Source organism: Crotalus tigris, unplaced genomic scaffold (genome assembly GCF_016545835.1).
Source record: "Crotalus tigris isolate CLP2741 ecotype Arizona unplaced genomic scaffold, ASM1654583v1 scf7180000024437.13266115, whole genome shotgun sequence".
Classification (NCBI taxonomy): domain Eukaryota; kingdom Metazoa; phylum Chordata; class Lepidosauria; order Squamata; family Viperidae; genus Crotalus; species Crotalus tigris.
This window is the reverse complement of record NW_024100606.1, coordinates 1887313-1906302: the sequence shown is the minus strand read 5'-3', so window position 1 is coordinate 1906302 and position 18990 is coordinate 1887313. Positions and strand designations below refer to the sequence as shown.

The window sequence follows — 18990 nt, the reverse complement described above, 5'->3', positions numbered from 1 at the left end:
TATTTTCATGATTGATCATGACATACGGGAGATTGATGTGTCAGGCAAATAATATAACCCAGTCAACCAATCCATTCAAGTAATCTTGAGAGATTTAATTTTTGCTCTAAAAGAAATTTGGGACTAAATTAACTTTCTTTTGTTCAAATGGATTTAATGTCTTCTACAAAAATGAAGCCTTTCTATTCACTTTTCCTCCACTGTTTTTCCTTTATTCTTTTTCCTCCTGGGGGATGAAATAGAGTAAAAAAAGGGGAGGGAGGGAGGAATCCATTTCCATGGCTCTGGCTTTTGCAGAGCTGTCCTAACTGCACCACATTTTTTTTAAACTTTAGGAAATAAAAGAAACAAGCAAACAAATACATTTAAAAGCCAGGAATGAGGGGGAGAAAAGGACATAAATTTCTAACTAATTTTTGTGACAGTTGGGAGGACTAAACTGGGATGGCTAATCAGCTGACCAATCACTGACTAGCCATCTCCAGACTGTATGTTGCAGAGAAGAAAAAATGAGGGAAGGGTGGATGATCAGGTCAGCCCTTTCATGTGAACATGGCAGTTATATTGAGCACATTAATATTCTTCCACTATTACAAGACCTTCTCATCATCCATTACCTCTAATTAATTCTACATATCTGCCCACCATATGCAGCTTGTGAGCTGACTATGTTAGATGAATACTTGGCCTGATGCAGCAGATCTTCTAATTACATATGCAATTTATTTCAAAGATTCTGAGTTTAGGATTTCTGAACCTGGTTTTAGTTGCATAGCTGGAACTATCTATTTTGAGGTTAGATTTCTTCAAGTAAGATTGAGATGAGTCTGAATTCTTCTTGTAAGATCAGACTTTCTAAGGTTGGAAGGGAATGTTTTGGATCCAGAATGTTTTAAGCTTGAAATGCTTTGCACTTTTTTCCCCCACTTCCAATGAGATGGTGATATAAGAGGCTGCATGTACCTGAGTTCCATCTGATAATTTTAAAATTTATTCAATAAACATAGTTTTTTTTAATTGGAACACACAGTATCAACTGAGGTTTGAGTGCAACAATTTAAATTTACTCCAGAAGTGTGGATATACTGATAACAAAGAATGTAACTTCTTTTCCTGATCTTATTTTGAAATCAATTCTGATCAAAAGCTCTCCTAACACTTTTCTATTTGCTTTCATACCGGCTCATCACTTCTTCTTGTTCTCAGGATCTCCAGCTCATTGCGTGACTGATACAGCTGTTTCTCTAGCTCAGCAATTTTGGCCTCGGATTCATTTTCTGCATCCTGGAGTTTCTCAGTGAGCTGTGAAAAGAATCACTATGTTGAGAATATGTTTTGGGAGGGCCAAACTGTAAAGCAGTCAACAAATATCCTATGTACTGAAGCAAGGATGGACTTTGTGCATGTGAACTCCAGGTGCAGGGATAGAATATATTCTTCTGGTGACTTGATTGTCACCAACTATCCCACCTTCCTGAAATGCTGCTTCTCAATCATCTTAAGATGTGTACTGTCCATAGAATTTGTTTAGTCAGCCCCCCTACCTGTCCAACTTCTTCTTGCAAATCCTCTATGTGTTCCAGAATGGCATTTTTGGTCTCGGTCTCCTCCAGCAAGGCACCAACATCAAAGATGTTATCCAGATAGGCTTGGATCTGCACTTGCAGTTTGTCACTTTCTGTACAGCGCACCTTCTGTTCAATTACAGAAAGGAAAATTTGATTTAAAAGTTGGGTCTGGATGATCATTCTTTACAACATGAACTTTTGGAATTATAAATGTCAATACGTGGTCTATCTGCATCTTTTTCTTCTGTTTTTTTTTAATAAAATGTTTGTAAGTATTATTTAATTTTTTATGACACAAAATCCAAATAAACATACTAAAAGAACCAGGCCAGCAAATTTTCCCAGAACACTTTTGAAAAATGCTCTTATCACCTCCAAATCTACTGCAAATTTTTTATTCTTTCAAAACCTATATATTATCATTTATGGTGCAGACACTTAATGCTTCAGTTTTAAAATGAAAGTTTACTTAGATTGAAATGTGCTGTTTATAAGGAAAGTAAATAAAAAAGGCAACTATAGTTATGAGGAACTTAATTCTAATTTCTACCAGTATATAGAAAACAATTTCCAAGAGTAATAAAATAGCATCAGCAAAATAAGTAGAGAAGCACACAAATTCTCCATCTCTATTTCCTATTCTGAGTAATAAAATTAGTTATTGTATAACTAATGTCTGTTGCTGGTTTCCAAGAATGGTATACATTTCAGAATTGCTAAGCACTTTTCAAATGCAGAACAATTAATGGGAAATTAAGAGCAATTAAAAATAACCACATACCTGTAGGTACTCATCAAGTCCCAACTGTGTGAACTCATATTGTAAGAAGGCACGAAAGTTCATGTTCTCCACAGAATGAACCACAATATTGATGAACTGCATACAAGCCACCTAGATGTTTGGGAATGGAGAAAAAATGGTGTTTTCTAGAGGATTTACAATTTTGAAGGGCTGGGATTTTGGTGGCTAAGACTCTCGGCATGTGGACTTTTGTTACTTGGTTTTCATACTTTTTGCTTATTACATCCCTACACACAAATATTCGATAGATAGATAGATAGATAGATAGACAGACAGACAGACAGACAGACAGACAGACAGACAGACAGACAGACAGACAGATAGATAGATAGATAGATAGATAGATAGATAGATAGATATAATTGGATATTAACTTTGAGAGAACCAGTTTGGTGTAGTGGTTAATGCACCAGACTAAAAACTGAGAAATGGTGAGTTCCAGTGCCACTTTAAGTACAAAGTCAGTTTAATGCTCTTGGACCATTCACTGTCTCTCCAACCCTAGGAAGAAAACAGTGGCAAACTACTTCCAAAAGTCTTCCAAGAAAACTGCAGGGCAGAGAGAGAGGGAGAGAGAGACAGAGATGGAGGGAGGGACAGACATATGGACGGAGAGGGAGGGAAAGATGCCAAAACAAACAAACTGAGAGACTGTGACTTCTTTTCCTACTATAGACATAAAGCCAACTGGGTGACCTGGAGCCAATCTCTCAGCTTTAGGAAACAGGCAATGGCAAGCTACTTCCAAACCTTATGAAGAAAATTGCAGGACTTGCCTGGGCAGTCATGAGGAGTCAACACAGACTTAAAGGCATCAAAAAAAAAAAATTAACTTTGAGCTTTCTTGAAAATTAAAAAAAGTGTTTACTGATATTGAGAGTTTCAATCAGTATTTTTTAATGATAGGGAATATCATTATATAATTAATTTAGTTTTTAAGCCCCTTATTGATAATTTTAAGGATACTTTATTGAGCTCTTAGTAAAGCCGAATATGCTTTGAAAATGATTCAGAAGGCATGCTTAAGATTTTTACCCAAGCCCAAAACACCTAGAGACATTGTTTGTCATATTATCAGTTTGAACAGTACAAGATTTCTCCAACATGTGCTCCATAAGGGCTGATACTTTGAGGATTGCTTTTAACCCTGTTTTTAGGATTGCTTTTCTGATCCCAAAGCATTAATTACTGCATAAACTTAAATCATGTAATTCTTTGCTAATTAGGTCTAGGAAACATGGCATGAACAGCAGCTAATTTCTTGGCACAGTGTGCCTGTTGGAGAAGAGTATTAGAGAAAATCTTATGGGTGACCAAGAAATCAGTCCCTCGGCTTCATTTTGTTACCATGAAATCTATATTGCTGTCTTCATTTTGGAAATACTCCATCAGCTTCTCAAAACGGTTCTTCTCACCACAAACCTTTAGGGAGAAAAAGGGAAGGAAGTCTGTTTGATGGCCACTGCAAACCTGCCATGGCAATAAAGAGTTTAAATTATTGATACACATATTAGGAGCTTCCAGCAACCAAACCCAAGTATTTTATTCTCTGCGCTCTCATGGCAGTCATCAAAAAGGGAACCGCTCACTGCTTAAAACACTTCCATTTTAATTAATTTGTGGAGGATTACATGGAAGGTTCAATGGACTTTTAGCAAGCTCTATGGGAGAGCAATAATGGTTTAGCCCAATGGTGGCGAACCTATGGCACGGGTGCCAAAGGCGGCGCTCAGAATGCTCTCTGTGGGCATGTGCACCATCACCCCAGTCCTAGGCCTTCAGCTGGGTTTTATAAAACCTTTTCATTTTAGGCCTCCGCTGCCGTGTACAAAAAAAAAAGGTTCAATCAATCAGTCAATTTCAACTTCTTGAGGGAAAAAAAAAGATCTTGCAAAGTTGGAATTGATTGATTGAACTTTTTAGTCCCACCCAGTCTGCTGTTACCACCGCAACCACGCCCACCCAATGGGCCACACCCACCCGGCACCTGATGATACATAAGTGGGTTTTGGATTGCAGTTTGGGCACTTGGTCTTTAAAAGGTTCACCATCACTGGTTTAGCCTTTATTGCGTGCTGTTAGTGGCATTCCAAAAAAAGGAGATAAAATAGGTGGGGCTAGGAATCACCCTCACACACAAAAGAGGGGGGGAGAGGGAGAGTATAGTTTTTCTCCCCTTTTGTCACATTTGAAAGACAGCTCTTCTGGGAGAAGCTTTGGGGACACTGCCTTTGAGTCTCAATTTGCACACAAGGCTAGAAAGCCTCCATCCTGATTAGTAAGCTTCAACAATTATAGTCCTGCTATTTGAGTCTGTGTTTCATTGCTTACCAGCTGGCTGGCCCAAGTCTAGCTAGCTCACATGTCTCCTATCTTCTCTCACTTACTTTACTCTTTCAGGTCACCAGTCCTAGTTCCTCTGTCCTGAAAAATGACTTCCATGGGGGAATACCATTTTCCTCTTTTCCCTAGTACTGGTTCCCAGATTCCCTTGGAATGGAAGCCATGACAGTTTTGGAGAGGAAATCATGACAATTTTAGCACCATTCTAAAATGAGATGTTTGTAATGGTACTATCATTTGATCTATCTTACTAAAAATGACAACAGGCTGGTTATCTAGTGTATATTGTAGCCCTGTCTTAGCCAACTTTCTTTTCTAGTAAATAATAAATAACTATATCATAATCTAACTGGGCATGAAAAGTTTGGATTTTGGATTTTAATATAAATCTTACAAATCTTATACAGGCTTCATCTACAATTCAAATACTGCTCATTTGGGATTTTTACTCACATTAATAATATGCACACATTTGAAAACTGCTGTGCAAATGAAACTCAAGGTCACTTCTGGCATTATGGGGAAAAATGTTAAATTTAAATTATCTAGATTGTACCCAATAACAAAAAAATTGAGCTAATACAACATTTATTCCAAAGAATTATGAAAGCTTTATGATTATAACTAAAGTCTCTGTATACAAAATTCTAGCAATATATAACAACTCCCAAAATATCTCTTGATCAGAGATACTATTATTATTCTGCCAAGTATTACTGCGATAGCCAGCTCCTCTGCCTATGACCGATATAGATTTAGGGGGTAGTGGTTTATAAGAGAAGGGGGAAAGATTTCGGCTTTTTTAAAGGAGCAATCGCAAGAGAAATTTTTTGTTGTATGGGAAAAATGGATAAATTTTATACAACATAAATTGGATATAAAAATATCATTTAGCTTTTTTATAACTTGTATATAATTTTTGATATTTTATGGATTGTTTTCTCTTTTTTTCTTTTTTTTCTTTTTCCTATTTTTTTCCTCTTTCTTTCTTCTTTTCTTTTTTCCTTTTTAAGTATTTTTTCTTTTTAATGTTTATGTCACTTATATTTTATTATTAACTATTTTATAAGTTGTTAAAACTTGTTTAGGTTTCTTAAAATTTTAATTAAGCCTATATTCAGCTCTGGGAAGCTCGGGGGGGGGGAAGGAGGGGGTGGTTTGGGAGGGGTTGGGTGAGGGTTGTTTTGTTTTTTGTTTTTTATTGTTCTTTTTTGTTATTTGTAAAAACTTTTAAAAATTCTCAATAAAAAAAAAAGAGAAGGGGGAAACGAGGTTTCTTCCAGGGGGGGACTGTTGCCTCTCTTTTGCCCAGTTGCCATTTATAATGTAGATAAGTTACCCGATCTGAGAGCAGCATTTTTATATTGGTCACCCAGATTTTTGAAGCCCCAGTCTTTAGGATATTTGAAAGGTTCAGGTGCACTGCTTTCCATCTGTAAATGGAGAAATCTTTTCCAGAATTTATTTTGAACCCATGAAAGAGCCAAATATCTTTACATAGAACTAGTCATTTCAGGCGGCTGTAAATGTAAAACTGTAATGGCATAAGGGAAAGACCTTGGGAGTTGAGGCAAAGATGGTGCCTTGGGAATAACCAGGTAGAAGACAGCATAGCCTGCAGCTAGATAATAGATGAGGCAACTGGCTTAGAAGAGACCCTCCCAAGTTTCATAGGCTGTAAAGGAGAAGGTGGGTGTTGTGTCCTGAGCCTGCTAGAGCAGAAAGCAGGCTCAGAATTGTTGCAAATGGTCCCGGGCAAACCAAAAGCTGCCCAGGACCAGACAGGGTGGCACCAGCATTGTGCGCATGCGCAAGGCATGAAAATGGTCAGTTCCTATTGGTTCACACTGTCCGGGTCTCAGGCCCTATAAAAGGCCTGCATGCCTTTTACTGTTTGCTTGGTTGCAGGAGAAGAGTAATAAAGAGCTTCGTTGTTTTCACCATGTGTCTTCATCAATTGCCAACAAAGGGAAAACACAACACTGGCGACAAAGGTGGGATCCCTGCAAGCAAGAAAAACAAATAGGACTCACCAAGGAAATCCTGAAGACTGGGAAGACGGTGTCCTGCATTCGCGACTCAGACTGCCAATACAGCATCGCTGGAGGTGAGCTTGGCAAAAGGATCTCTTCCCAAACTACTAGCTTGCAGAGGAGGCAATTAGCGAAGGCCGTAAAAGTTTACAATGTCGAAAATTTGCCACTTAACTGACTTTGATATCTCCCCCCCTCCCCAGAGAGATGGAATTCATATGTAGCAAGGGTGGAGAACTACTTTAGAATAAATCAAATCAGGGAAGATGACCTGAAGGCAGCAACTCTTCTGTGTGTCTGTGGACAGGAAGCTTTTGACATTGCGGAAAATCTGGTGGCCTCTGCACTGTAACGTACGCTGACTCGAAGAAGATGTTGAAGGAACATTTTCAGCCTAAATTATCTGTCATTGCTTGGAGGCACGCATTCGAGCAGAGGGACCAGAGGCTGGGTGAATCTACTGCGGACTTCATTGCTGCCTTAAGACAAGCAGCCAGGCTTTGTGAGTTCAAAGATCTGGAAGAGAAACTGTGAGATTGCTTCGTGTGTGGCTTACAAAGTAGAGACCTGCAGCAGAAGAACTTTGCGAAAGAAGAGGTTTCGTTCCAAGATGCTTTAAGAGAGGTTGCAGCTGAGGAAGCAGTAGGCAGCGCTGTGAAGGCTTTGCGGCTCACCAGGAACCCTCCAGCCACAGCTACTGTCCATCAAGAGGACGCTCGAGAAGAGTCAGAAGCGGATCCTGAAGAGGAGGTGGACAGACTTCACCAGCCAGCAGAAAGAAGGCCGAAGGGACGTCCAGACAAGGCCCCAGCATCTCTTCAATGCTTCAGGTGCGAAGGACGCCACAAGCGAGCTGACTGCAAATTTCGCTCCGCCATTTGCTGGGCATGTGGCAGGCAAGGCCACATTGCCTCCATCTGTTTGAGTCACCAGAAGGTCCAACCTCGGGAAAAATAGCTTCAGAAAGGTACCAGGGTCCCCAGCCAACACAGGGTGGGTTTCTGCGCATTGCGCAGGAGTATTCTGAGGACAGGGACACACAAACCCCTTAAGAAAAAACTTTGCATTGACGTGAAGTTACAAGGGGTTCCCTTATTGATGGAGTTTGACACAGGGTCCGCTTTATCAATCATTTCACTTGACACCTTCAAAAGGATTTGCAGCAATAGTGGCCTTCAAGTTAAACTTAGGCCATCGAATCTAATACTCACTGATTTTCAGAATTCCAAAGTCAGTGTAAAGGGGGAGGCCATGCTCAAAGTGCAGCGTAAGGATTTTGAGGGTTTCCTGGATGTGGTGGTTGTTGGGGGTGAACGCACAAGTTTTATTGCACTCAATTGGTTCGAGGCTCTGGGAATCCAAGTAACCGGGCTTCACAACTTGCAAACATTGGGCCTTGCAGAAGTCTGCAAGGAGTTTGCTGATGTGTTTAGTTCAGAACTAGGATGCTACATGGGGCCTCCCATTGCATTACGTTTAGACCCAACTATCATGCCCATCAGGGTCAAGCCTAGAAGGGTGCCTTTTGCCCTCAAAAGCAAGATAGATGCAGAGCTGGACAAATTGCTCCACAGGACATCTTAGAACCTGTGGACTCTAATCCATGGGAAACCCCCATAGTAACGCCTCTAAAGGTTAATGGAGAAGTCCGCATATGCACAGACTATAAGTGCACATTGAATAAAGCATTGCAACAGCACGCATATCCAGTGCCTGTTGTAAGCCACATTCTGGCCTCCCTCAAGGGGGGGGGCGCATTTTTGCGAAACTTGATTTGGCACAGCTACCTGTTGATGAGGCAACTGCAGAGGCCCAGACAATTGTAACACACAGGGGGGGCCTTTAAGGTCAAAAGACTGCAATTTGGGATTAATGTAGCCCCTGGCATATTCCAAAGTGTCATGGAGCACACACTTCATGGTATTCCTGGGGTCTGTCCCTACTTCGATGACGTCCTCATTGTTGGAGAATCAGCTCAAAATCTAGCAGAAAGGTTAAGGGCTATCTTGCTTCGTTTCCACAAAGTAGGCCTTAAATTGAAGCAGAATAAATGCAAGATAGGAGTCACTTCCACTGACTTCTTAGGATTCAGGATTGATGCCCAAGGCATTCACCCTACTGAATCCAAGCTTCAAGTGGTTCAGCAGGCCCCAAACCCCAAGTCCAAGAGTGAGCTGCAAGCTTTCTTGGGGCTCTTAAATTTCTATCACGCATTCCTCCTACATAAGGCTGCAGTGGCGGAGCCATTACACTGGTTCTTAGATAAGCAGGCTCCATGGTAGTGGACTAAAGTCCATGAAAGGAGTTTCAATGAGGTTAAGGCCTTGCTCTCTTCAAATGCTGTGTTAGCGCATTTCAGTGAGCAACTGCCTGTATGCATCGCATGTGATGCATCTCCTTATGGGGTGGGAGCAGTACTTAGCCACCTGAAGGCTGATGGGACACAGGTCTCTGTAGCATATTATTCAAGGACTCTGTCATCTGCAGAGCAGAATTACGCTCAGATTGACAGAGAAGCCTTGGCCATAGTGGCTGGCATAAAGAAATTTCATGATTTCTTATATGGCCGCCACTTCACAGTCTATACAGACCATAAGCCTTTGCTAGGTTTGTTTAGAACTAACAAACAGACACCACACATTATTTCCCCATGTATGCTGAGATGGTGAATTTTCCTGTCAGCATATGATTATAGTCTAATTCACAAACCTGGAAAAGAGATAGGCCACGCAGACGGCCTCAGTAGATTGCCTCTCAAACAAATAGAAGCAGATCCTGCTCCTGCTATTAACATTCTTTCCATTCAAGAGTTGTCTGAATCTCCCCTAAATGCTAGGGACGTGGCTGCAGAAACTGCCACTGATCACACGCTCACACACATGCTGACCTGGGTGTTGTCGGGATGGCCTGACACGTGTCCAGATACAGAGTTTCAAAGCTTCTGGCAAAGGAAGCATGAACTTTCCACTTTCAAGAGGTGTCTGTTATGGGGTAGTAGGGTAGTCATCCCAGCCTCATTGAGATATAGAATCTTGCTCTCTCTATATGAGGGACATCCAGGTATAGTAAGGATGAAAGTGCTTGCGCGCAGCCATCTCTGGTGGCCTGGGCTCGATAAAGCCATCAAGGCTCAGGTGCACGGGTGCCAAGTATGCCAGCAGTCACAGCCTGAAATGCCTCAGGCCCCAGTTCATAGGTGGGAGGAAACCCAAACCCCATGGTCACGAGTACATATAGATTATGCTGGGCCCTTTCAGGGGCAATTCTTCCTTCTCCTTATTGACAGCTATTCCAAGTGGCTAGAGGTTGTTCCTGTTTCCTCCACTACTACTGCCAGGACCATCCAGGTGTTGAGAGGAATTTTCACCTCACATGGACTTCCAGATGTCCTGGTTTCAGATAATGGCCCTCAATTTACCTCTTTTGAGTTCCAGGCTTTTCTTCAGGCCAACTTGATCCAGCATGCGACTTCTGCTTCTTTCCACCCATCTACCAATGGCCAAGCAGAGAGGATAGTGCGCACTACCAAAGATGCTCTCAAGAAACTGACTTATGATAATTGGATCACAGGTTAGCAGATTTCCTTCTTGCACACCACACCACACCTTGCACAGCCACAGGGAAGAGCCCTGCAGAACTCCACTGGGATCGCCGCCTCATCACCAAACTGGACAGGTTACACCCAGACCGCGTGGCTTCACAGGTTTCACAACCGCGGGCACCTAGGAGATTTCAGGTGGGCAATCCGGTCTGGGCATGGAACTATGGGCCTGGACATCTCTGGGTCACAGCAGTGGTATGCAAGATCTCTGGGCTGCTGTCATATGAAGTAGCCTTGTTCTTCGCAGACACATAGATCAACTGCGCTGGAGGCTTCACAGCCACGTTTCCATATGCATTCTGGGTCACAGGTTCCCAGGCGTAACAGGGCCTCAAGTTTCCGCAAGTGCGCCGAACAGGAATTCCCAGGAAGGGGGGTCACCTTGCACATCTGTTATTGCTCCAGACAGAGAGTTACACCAGGGGTATCCACATTATCCAAACATGTTAGATAGTGCTCCAGACAGGGAGATGCACCGGGGGTATCCAAACAATTCAAGCACAGCCCCAGACAGGGAATTCCATCAGGGGCACTCTCACAATTCAGCAATTCCTCCAAAAAGGAAGTCTGTAGAAAGGGGGGTTGACATGGAGGCAGCTCCTGACTCTGGTACCTCTGGCACGTGCACGGGGGCTACGGAGTACTGGGGCACTTCCGCCACTCAGGCCTCTCCAACTGCTGGCCTTAGGCTCGAAGGACAGAGTTCCCAACAGGAGTCCATTGTGGACTCGGGGACTGCCACCCCTCCAAGGTATACTGGCTTGGACTCAGAGGGTCCAGCCAGTCAGCAGCTGGGTGGGGCACCTGGGTATTTGGGGCATCAAAATCCTGGCAGGCGAGCAGGTAGGTCAGGCACACTCACCGGCCATTACAAGATCACAGCAAGCCAAGTGCCCACCCAAACATCTAGGAGATTATGTGAGGCTTCTGTCAACACATGGGGAACCTTGCTAATAGGTCACTGGATGGGGGTTAACACTCAATAAAGAGTATCATATACTATTATGATTTTGGCTGCGTTTTGTTTAATTTAATAATTATTTTGTCAAAGTGTCTTGCCTGTGCGCAGACCAGAGTGACTCCACTCTCCCTGCCTTGAACAATGTACCTGTGCGTAAAGCTAGGTGTGTTTTATCTAGGGGGGAGGGGTGTTGTGTCCTGAGCCTACTACAGCAGAAAGCAGGCTCAGAATTGTTGCAAACAGTCCCGGGCAAACCAAAAGCTGCCCGGGACCAGACAGGGTGGCACCAGCATTGTGTGCATGTGCAAGCCGCGAAAATAGTCAGTTCACACTGTCCGGGTTTCAGGCACTATAAAAGGCCTGCGTGCCTTTTGCTCTTTGCTTGGTTGTAGGAGAAGAGTAATAAAGAGCTTTGTTGTTTTCACCATGTGTCTTCGTCAATTGCCAACAAACGGAAAACACATCAGTGGGAGAAGCGTACTTTTAGATTTGCAATATTCTGTTAGTGTAGCTTTTCAATAATGTAGAATTAGCTTATTTGCTGCATTTCCTATCAGGTCTACCCAGTGGTGGGATTCAGCCAGTTCACACCACTTCGGCAGAACCGGTAGCTAATTTTTGTGTTGCCCAGGCCCAAAATGGACTTCCGGAAATGGCATCCACACAGAGAACTGATGGTCCACATATTTGAATCCACCACTAGTTCCACCTGATAAGGCTGGCAAAAGCTCTCAACAGTCACTAAGCTCTCAATGATGATAAATGTTTCATAATTACTTATTTATAAGAATTTGCTTCTAGAACAACAGAATACTTGGCAGCCTGATCAGTACACAAAGATTACAATATTTAGTATTCATTCCGGTAAGCTCAGTGACATAAACAGATTTTGAGTTAGTGCAATTGCTCTCATTATTTTCACCTGCTGAATTAACTGGTATTCTGGGTTTATCTCAATAACCTTGTTTTTAAGCCTGATTCTCACAAGCCACTTTTTCAGCCAAATGTAGATTACTCAGCCATGCTAGGAATAGGATCAGTTTGCGTCTTTCTATTCAGTAACTGGAATTTCTCCCTCCTAAAGGCTTCAGTGCAAACCAACTGTTCTACTGCCTACCATCCTGGGTAATTTAAGTGGTCTCTTGTCAGATATCCATGGATCAGTTTACAGCAAGCAGAATGAAGACCAAAGACCCAATTTTCCTTTCTATCTGTCTGTCTGTCTGTCTATTAATAATAATAATAATAATAGAATTGGGAGGGACCTTGGAAGTCATGTAGTCCAACCCCTGCTCAGGCAGGAAACCCTATATCAGTGATGGCAAACATTTTAGAGACCTAGTACCCAAAAACTGGCCTCAACCCCACTCCACCCCTGCCCTGCCCCCACTCCACCTGCCCGCAGGGCCACTCACCGCCTCCGGGGCCTGCCGCAGATCACCCAGGCAGCCCAGCAACGCCATGGTGGCCACACCCTCTGCCCGTGCCCTGCAGCATCAACTGTGCATGATGGGGCGTGAGGGCAGAGGCTTGTCTATGCTGCCTGGCTGCCATGTCCTTGGCTGTGCTGCTCCACATGGGCCACACTCAGGGGCAACTCTCCTCCAGGGAGGCTGTTGGTGAGGATGGGTTGCGGGGGGAGGCAAAGCTGGGGCAACAGCACATGTGCCCACAGAGAGGGCTCCAAGTGCCACCTCTGGCATCCGTGCCATAGGTTCTCCACCACTGCCCTATACCATTTCAGACAAATAGCAGTCCAGTCTCTTCTTAAAAACTTCCAGTGTTGGAGCATTAACAACTTCTGGAGGCAGGTTGTTCCACTGATTAATTGTTCTGACTGTCAGGAAATTTCTCCTTAGTTCTAGGTTGCTTCTCTCTTTGGTTAGTTTCCATCTGTTGCTTGTCTTCAGGTACTTTGGAGAATAGCTTGACTCCCTCTTCTTTGTGGCAACATTTGAAATATTAGAACTCTGCTATCCTGTCACTCCTAGTCCTTCTCTTTATTAAGCTAGACATACCCAATTCCAGCAACCATTCTTTATATATTTTAGCCTCCAGTCGCCTAATCATCTTTGTTGCTCTTCTCTGTACTTTTTCTCAAGTCTCAACATCTTTTTTACATCATCGTGATCAAAACTGAATGCAATATTCCATGTGTGGTCTTATGAAGGCATCATAAAGTGGTATTAATACTTCACGTGATCTTGATTCTATCCCTCTGTTAATGCAGCCTAGCATGGTGTTGGCTTTTTTGGCAGCTGCAGCACACTGCTGGCTCATATTTAAGTGATTGTCCACTAGGACTCCAAGAGCCCTCTCGCAGTTACTACTGTTGAGCAAGGTACCATCTGTGCATTTGGTTCTTCTTTGCCTAAATGTATTTATTTGTTTGTTTGTTTAGTGTATTCCATTTCCAGAAGCTTTTGTAACATATCTAGGGATTCCCATGGAGTATCTTAAAAACCAAGTTAAGTAAAAATGGGTGATTTCCTCCTAATGCAATCACAAGCTTCAAATGATTTTTTTTTTCTGGGTGGCAAAGCAGAGAGACTTGCTGTGACATTAATTCCCACTCTGCCTCCAAAGTGATTCAATTTGCGTTTTAAAAGGAATAGTACTAAATACAAAATTATTTTTTAAACCATGTATATAGATACTACATCCATTTTCACTATTCATATGTACATACTACATTATGGTGAGAGGACATATCCTCTTGTATTTGCTTCTGCTTTCATTTTTAAGAGCCATTGAAAAAAAAATTTCAGCAAATATTTCAACAAAACCTCTGCTTTCTTTCTTCAATTCTTAGCACTCCAGTTCATCTGGGCAAGGACTGAATAATGTTCAGGCAATTAACAACAAAGGGATCCAGGATAAAATATATGGAGCTGGGTGTGGCCTCACATTTATCCCATTTCAAAGTACCTGCACTTCCCCTTCTGCTCACACTGATTTAAATCTGAAAGTGTGTTACACTCTTACAGCTGAAGAGTTTCTTTTGAAAACAAATAATTATTGATCTGTTTTTACAGAAGTTCAGGTTATATTACTCCACATAGTAACTGTCCTGGAAATACTCCTTCTGTGGGTAGGCTATCCTGCTGCAACTTTGCATGAGGTAGCAATGAAACATACCAATCAAACAAACTAATAGCAAAACTGAATAATTTTCATTGGAGCTTTTTTTTGGAAAGAGAACATTAAGTAATGCAGCCAATTAACATGTGATTTTCTAGAGCATATTTTGGCACCAGTCCTGATCAGATATTTTGAGAAGGAGTCCACTCAATAGAAAAAAAAGTTGAGAAATAGCAACACTGATTTGAGGTATTTTGAAGGAAATGAATATATACACTGCCATCTAGGAGAGGAGTTTTTATAAGACCGCTATATCTAGAATTTAATATTTAACTTTAGCTAGTTGTACACCTAGAACCTTTTAAAAAATATATAATTATTTTATATTAAAGCTCCAAATTGGTGAACATCACTTTAGCTAAGTACCAATGACAAAACAAGAAGGTAGAGCTCACAAACCTCTTTGAAGTTGTCAAAGGCAGCCAGAATAATATCATGACCTCCTCGGACCAAGCAAACAGCAGCCAACAGCTCAAGGACAAGAGCTTTAGTTCTGCAATATGGGAGAGAACGAGATCAAAGGTTTTACACTTGTCCAAAGAAAATGGGGTCTAAGAATGGAACAGGGGGAAGAGAGTGAGGCCAACAGAGGTCAATGACTGGAGACAAAGTCCCCAAAGCAACAAACAGATGGTAGATGATGGAGAAAAAAAGAGAAAGAAATTAACCAAGATGGTAAGCTTCATGGCTGTCTTCCAGCAGCAGAAAGTTCTGCTAGGTCAAGTCTTCTTGATCTGCTAGTTCGGGTCTTCTTATTGGTTTATTTGAATTTAGACATAATTTTTGCTTCTCAACTGTGATTACATAGATGGACATATTTATGTTTATATCAAGGACAAAGTTAACTAAATGTAATAGCACACTAGGGGAAGACAGTAATAGGATGAAGGACAACTAAGTTCCAAAATTGCAATTAGAACTTAAGGGCAACGAGAGAACTTTAGAAGTACTATTTCTATACACACTTGACACCTTAAGAGCTGCTGCTCATATAGTATAAGTAGGAAATTGCATTGCACTATTCCATAATGCGGTTGGCTTCTTTGTGACTTGACATGTTATGTGAATAGGGACTGTATATGGATTGTAAACCATGATTTAATGATTTAACCTACATATGTATCTTATTCAATAATTTGTGGTTAAAATAAACATTGGCTTAGGAAATATGTGAACTTGTTTTGGATAAAGCAATCAAAAAGAAAACTGCAACCAAATATTCATGGGAAAGTATTGCTCCTTGGAACCTTAGTTTTAAACAGATGTAACATGGGAAGCTAAATAATGTTTACTACATAGATGCTGCAGAAGTTCTACTTTTTGTCATATGCATAAATTAAACTATTTAATTTTCCTAGAATAGAGCTATCTATAATTAATTTAAGCCTGTACAAGAATGTAAGAATTACCCTCTTCTATTTGGATTACAGCATCATTTAATCCAGTATTTTGCTTCCCAAGCAAGGGCAGCTAGATATTCTTCGAAAGCAATGCTCCACTCTTCCAACACCTGGTGGCTGGAAAATAGATAAAGGACTGAAGGATATATGAAAGTTGGGAAAACTCATAAATCACATAATGTTAAACTTTATCTCCCAGCAACTACTTTCAACATGGCCAGTAGTGAAGATTGCTGTGAGATGCAGTTTAACACTATTTTTGCAGACCACAATTCCCTATTCTGATGGATATTACATATATATCAGTAGCCCTCAGTTAACAACTGCCCTGTTTAGTGACTGTTCAAAATTACAGTGCTACTGAAACAATGACTTCAGAACTGGTCCTCAAATTTATAACCATAGTAGTGTCCCCATGGTTGCATGATCATCATTCAGGCCTTTCTCAATTGGTGTGCATTTACAACCATCAAAACATCCCACAATCACATGATTGCAATATGAACTGCACAACCAGCTTTTTACAAGCAAAGTCAATGGAGAAGCCAACAGTGAAATTGCAAGCTATGATTTCTGCCTTAATAACTGTGTTGTTTAGTATTGGCGTTGCCAGTTCCAGTTGTGATTGTTAAGTAAGGATTACCTCTATGTAAGGACTAGGAATCATAGCAAAGAGATGGACAAAGTCACTGAGTAAGGTATACCTTCTAGTTGGGGATGAAGCTATCTGTCGGATGCCTGCATGTGAACCATTGCTGTGAAGGTAAGAAAGATTTAGACTGAATTGAGTGAACTGAGTCTAAACACAACTGGCTGAATTTCTTTAATTCAGAGGGCAAGTACAACACGGCTTTCAATAATGCCAAGAATTTTTGAGGGGGGTGTTATTATTATGATAGACCCAGTTGTGCTATATTAATATTATGACAGACCCAGTTATGCTATAGTAGATGAGCAGCTGTAGAAGCCCAATAGATGATGATAGATATATAGATATATTTGTTTAAATTAGTAAATTAAAGATTGTAATTTTAAGCTATGAGTTTTTAACCATATATTTCTGAATAATACACATGTGGCTGAAATCGTATACAGTAAATTTATCCATTATTTGCAAATTAAAACAGATACTGTAGATAGATAGATAGATAGATAGATAGATAGATAGATAGATAGATAGACAGACAGACAGACAGACAGATTAGATTAGATTTACATAACACATTAAGGCAAAGACAGCCAAACTACATTATGATTTCATGCAATGTTTGAATCACTCTGTTGAACGGAGGTGTATTCCATGACCCTTACCACTAGTATACCAATATTGTACTCTTTGCCTTAATATGAGTTGTTATTATTAGTCAGAATACTATGAGATTTAACCAATCCTGAGTTTTAGTAACTCACTCCATAAAACTAAATGAATACTGAGAACAAGTCAGGATGCTTGTGGATTTTGTTTGGTTTGTATTGCAATCAGCACTGCTCCATGCCTCTCAAACATCTATGCCAATTGAAGCCCTTTGGATGTGATGCTTCCATTCTCAGCTCAAAATACGTGCCAAAGTGCACATTGAATGTACATTATTAGAAGATATATTTAAAAGTAATGTATTCTAGGAAATGTTCATTGTTATACCATATCTTAAAATAATAGTGTTTAATGCAAAAATGATATATGAATTCATCTCTGACACTGACCTAGATAGCAATTGGCTAACACAACCATTCAGACTGAGAAGGATAACCATAAAGAATTCCTACCTGGGATTCTTATTGTTGAGACTGAGTGTGATCTCATTTACACAGGCTGGATGGGTCATCACAAGACTGAATCCAGACTAAGGGAGAAGTGAGACAATTAGCAGCCAAAATTAGCAGTTGAAGTGAATCTAGATGACTGAAAATGGAAACAAACACAGGCATGGCTCTTTGGTTACAAAGAGATTCAAAGAGTATATTTTTTAAAACAAACTGAGGCCATATGGACGTGATTGGTTGTGGCAAGCCAAAATGCTGGTTACCCATTTTCAAGTGATAATTATGAACCTAACTTTTCTTTGCACAGAGAGTTTTAAAATCTCTCTCTCTCACACACACACACATACGTTTTCATAATTTAACCAAATTGTTTGTGTGATGTCATTTTACAATAACATATAAAAGTTTTAAAAGCCATATTACTCCTTAAGACACCTGAGCTCTTCAAACATTTGATTATTGCTCAAATATTGGGATATATAAACTCACAGCATTCCACCAATTCCTACAACCATGTCTGATGGGAGTAACGCTACTGAGCAACATCTTCCTTTCAAAAATAATAGTGCAAAATTATCATGTAAAATAATTTCCTAGGCATACCTACCTACTTATTATAATTCATTGTAAACAGGTTGTGCAAATCTGTCTGTACTGTATGGAAAATTCCAATGTTTAAATTTATAATATGTTTGCTTTTAATAGTTTTAATATGGTGTTTATGTTGTTTTAATTTTTAATTGTGAGCTACCCAGTTTGATATAAAATGAGCAGTTGCATAAATGTTTTAAACAAACAAATAAATACAAGAGTGGTTAATCAAATCTAACATTGGTTTGCAACAAGCACCACTGACTACTTTAAGGGCTATTGAATTCTCCCTTCCCAATTTGCTTACTGTGATCAAAACCAAATTCCTCTTATATGTTGATGACTAAAAGCCCCATGCAAGCAGGCCATTTAATAATTATGGATAGCAGAGTTCAACAATTTTGGAAAGCACTAGAGTGCTTACACTCCATGTTCTCAGAAAACTGCAAGACGATGAAAACTGGAATTCTAACATTAAAACATTAAGATTTTTCTGAGAATGCATATAGCCATATTATTCCTACACCTACGTCTGATTTATGGGTCATTTTAGAAAACTGTCCAATATTGAACATTGGTTTATTCAGATTAGCTCTTCAAATGGGAACCTTTCCAGCCCTATCTGGAAATATTGGAGATGGATTATTTTGTATGGTACAGATTTTCTGGGTTTTTTTTTCCTCCTTGCCTCTCCCCGATACCATGAATATACATCACTTCACACATCAATTCTAAAATCTAGGCAAGTTTCAAAATCCCTTTCCAAGGTTGTATATCTATTTTCTA

General features: G+C 40.6%; 1 protein-coding gene across 7 annotated transcripts in view; it reads right to left on the bottom strand.

Moving 5' to 3' along the window:
• FMNL1 (formin like 1) overlaps nt 1-18990 on the bottom strand; it is a 112534-nt gene that overhangs the window by 17997 nt on the left and 75547 nt on the right. For all 7 annotated transcript variants that reach the window (XM_039331319.1, XM_039331322.1, XM_039331320.1 and 4 more), the window contains 6 exons: nt 17617-17693; nt 14849-14942; nt 3718-3792; nt 2350-2460; nt 1545-1694; nt 1180-1302 (listed from right to left, as the gene is read on the bottom strand). In XM_039331319.1, the coding sequence (XP_039187253.1) occupies nt 1180-1302; nt 1545-1694; nt 2350-2460; nt 3718-3792; nt 14849-14942; nt 17617-17693 (630 nt within the window). The remainder of the gene's footprint in view (nt 1-1179; nt 1303-1544; nt 1695-2349; nt 2461-3717; nt 3793-14848; nt 14943-17616; nt 17694-18990) is intronic.